The following is a 3,418-nucleotide window of genomic DNA, read 5'->3' on the forward strand; positions in this document are numbered from 1 at the left end:
CAGCCCAGGCCTCCCACCGGCGGGGTCAGTACCTGGACGGGGTCCTGCAGCACCGTCATCCTGCCCCGGCTCCCCCTCAGGGACAGGACCCGGATGAGGGAGGTGGGGGGGGAGGGCGCCCCCTCCTCCTCCTCTCTCTCTCTCTTGCTCGCTCTCGGTCTCCTCTCCCCCCTCCTCCTCCTCCTGACAGACTCCGCCTCCGCCTCAGGGGGTGACGCGGCGGCCGGGACCCGGACTCATTTAAACTGGCGGCGACCGTTAACCGAGCCGTGAAGGAGAGCAGGGGAAGCGAAGGAAAGGAAGGCCCCGGCCCGTCAGGCACCGAGTCCGCCCGAGCGCTGACGGAAAGTGCCGAAGGGGGCCCGAAGGCCTTCCCCTGCCGCTCGTTCTCCGGAACAATCCGAAAGGCGTCTCCGTTCGGGCAGGGGGGTGGGTGGAGCCAGAAGTCTTGACGGAACGAGCCGACGACTCGCGTCGCCTCGGGAGCTCCGCCGCGAGCGAATCTGCGGCCGCGAATCTGCGGCCGCGGAAAGGGCCGAAGGGATGCGAACGGCGGTCCGTTTCCTTTCTCCCCCCCCACGGACGGAAATTACCGAAGTGACACGAAGTGGACCTGAGGAGACGAGAGAGGCGTATCTTTAGCTCATTCATAGTCGAATGGAATGCGGGAGACGAATGTTCCCGGAAATGAACGAAGATGTTCGGCTCCTGTGACGGAGCTCGACTCGGGATCCGACGGAAATGCCCGAGCCGGCACGAGAATTTTCGGTGCCATTTCGCTTGCGGTTTTGACAGGAATGTCGCCCAAAAAGGGATTCGGCCAGACAGCAGGCTCCCTTCATAAAGCTTCCTCTTTCTTCCCTTTCTTTCTTTTTTTAATGCACACATCTACACATACACACACAGAGTAAATTCTGTGACGTTGAAGTGGGGGTCCTGACCAGTGTTCCCTCTAAGCTGAGTTAGTCTGAGCCAGCTCACAGTTTTTTAGCCTCCGGCTCACACCTTTTTGTCTTAGCGCAGGAAGGATGGCTCCAGAATAAGCTAATTTATGCAGCAGCCAGGGCCGGCCCCAGCTTATTTTGCACCCTAGGCGGGGATCCCTTCTGGCGCCCCCCCCCTGCCCACCAATTTTCAAAAATAAATGCATTTTAGGAAGAATGAAAAACACAAATAATCAAGAAACTCCCAGAGTATGAGGCTGGGTGCAGTTTGGTGCCCCTAAGGGCCAGCCCGCTCTAGGCGATCGCCTAGACGCCTAGTGAGTGAGCCGGCCCTGGCAGCAGCCAAATTGCTTGCTCACAACTTCAATGCCAGGAGCTCACAAAATAGGATTTTTGCTGACAAGACTCCACAGCTGAGAGGGAGCATCGGTCCTGATCAGTGTTCCCTCCAAGCTGAGCTAGTGTGAGCCAGCTCACAGCTTTTTAGCCTCCGGCTCACACCTTTTTGTCTTAGCGCAGGAAGGATGACTCCAGAGCAAGCTAATTTATGCAGCAGCCACATCTCTCGCTCACAACTTTAATGCCAGGAGCTCACAAAATAGGATTTTTGCTGACAAGACTCCACGGTGTAGAGGAAGCATCGGTCTTGAACTGAACAGATTAGGATTGCCAACCTGCAGGTGGTTTTATATCCAAAAGAGAGCTCACGGGAGGAGGTTGTATCAAAACACAAACACTCCGTGAATAACTTACGAACCGAAGTAGAAAGAACGTATATTATCCAAGACAATTTTAACAATTCTTCACAGTTCAAATATTTCTCCAGTGCAAACACTCTTGTAATTTCTTAAAGGGTTAGGATCCAGCAGTACTCAATACAGAAGACAAAAATCCAAGTAAAGTTCACTAATCTTCTGTATAAGATGTTTTCCTGTGGAACTTTTTTCTTTTAATTTTGTGGGCTAATTTAATTTTGTGAACCAATAAGATTGATTACATTTCCCCCCTCTTCTTTTAACTTTCCAGTAAGGAAGCCACGGCCCACGGTTTGCAGGCCATTAATGACAGGAAGTCTGGAAGGACATTTATTCATAGAGTCGCCATAAATTGAACATTACTTGACAGCAGGGCTTTTTTTGTAGAAAAAGCTCAGCAGCGACATTAGCATAACAGGCCACACCCAACACCAGGAACCCATTAGCATATTGGGCCACACCCCTGACAGCACACCTCACTAGCATATTAGGCCACACCCCTGTGTTACCAGAAGTGTGGTCATTCAGCCACACCCACCTTTTGCTTCTTATTCTGTTTTCCTTGTTTATTGTCAAAACCCTGGGCTTTTTTGTAGCAGGAACTCCTTTGCATGTTAGGCCACACGCCCCTAATGTAGCCAATCCTACTGAGTTTCTGCTGTTTGGTGTGGCCTATTATGCTAATGAGTTCCTGCTGGGCGTAGCCAACTTGGGAGCCAGCCGGAACTCCGTTCCTGTGCGTTCCTGCCCCAAAATAGCCCTGCTTGACAGTACTTAACACGCACACAGAGGAGTGATGCTGGAATACCAGCCTGCCAAGCAGGGCCAGTTCCAGGGGTTATGTTGCCCCAAGCAAGGGACACCTGCCCTCACCTGGGCTCATACCACTGTCCACTGGGTCCAAGCCATTACCATAATTAGGGAAGGCTCTGATCCAGGTATAAATCCTCCAGAAGGTCATATCACTTGGGGTAGGTGACTCAAGAGTTTTCAGTAAAGGCCCTAATCTTCTGGATTTCCCCCCGACAGGAGCTTGGATATAATCAGCCTCGTTTGCCTTTAGGAAGCAAATAAATCTGTAGAACGAAGCTAGAGTCCAATGGCACCTTTAAGACCAACATAGTTTTGTTCAAGGTGTGAGCTTTCATCTGCATGCACACTTGAATAAAACTTTATTGGTCTTAAAGGTGCCATTGGACTCTAGCTTTGTTCTGTTGCTTCAGACCAACATGGCTACCCACCTTGAGAAATTTGTAGAATGTTCCTGTTTGAGCAAACCTTTGCAGAACTGGTATTTTATACTGGCTAATTTTATTTCTGCAGACAATTTTATTGTAGTCTCTCTGTGTGTGTGTGTGTGTGGTTCACTAGGGTTGCTGCCCCTCCAGTGGACATTTCGTAGAAAAAGAGGTGCAGGAGCTCATTAGCATAACTTATTAGGATAACATTTGCATATGCCACCCATCCTGACATCACCGGAAGTGTGTCAGAAGGCAACACCCACCACTCAGGCTCCATTGGACTATTTTGGATTGCTAGCTATTGGGGGGGGGGAGAATGTGCAGATCTGTCCTCGCAGAGGAGGGAGAGCTTGTACCGGAATAAAACTTGGTCTTAAAGGTGCCACTGGACTGTTTTGGATTGCTAGCTATGAGTGGAGGACGCACAGATCTGCCCTCACAGAGGAGGGAAAGCTTGTACCTGAAGGTGGGCGGGGGG

At 51.0% G+C, this 3,418-nt stretch overlaps 1 protein-coding gene across 2 annotated transcripts in view; it reads right to left on the reverse strand.

The window, feature by feature from the left end:
- CDC27 (cell division cycle 27) overlaps positions 1-306 on the reverse strand; it is a 58,107-nt gene extending 57,801 nt beyond the window's left edge. For both annotated transcript variants that reach the window (XM_015420796.1, XM_015420795.1), the window contains exon 1: positions 33-306. In XM_015420796.1, the coding sequence (XP_015276282.1) occupies positions 33-59 (27 nt within the window). In that variant the 5' untranslated portion in view covers positions 60-306. The remainder of the gene's footprint in view (positions 1-32) is intronic.
- Positions 307-3,418: the final 3,112 nt, after the last annotated feature.

The sequence above is a fragment of the Gekko japonicus genome, unplaced genomic scaffold, assembly GCF_001447785.1.
Source record: "Gekko japonicus isolate JY-2015 unplaced genomic scaffold, Gekko_japonicus_V1.1 scaffold1849, whole genome shotgun sequence".
Classification (NCBI taxonomy): domain Eukaryota; kingdom Metazoa; phylum Chordata; class Lepidosauria; order Squamata; family Gekkonidae; genus Gekko; species Gekko japonicus.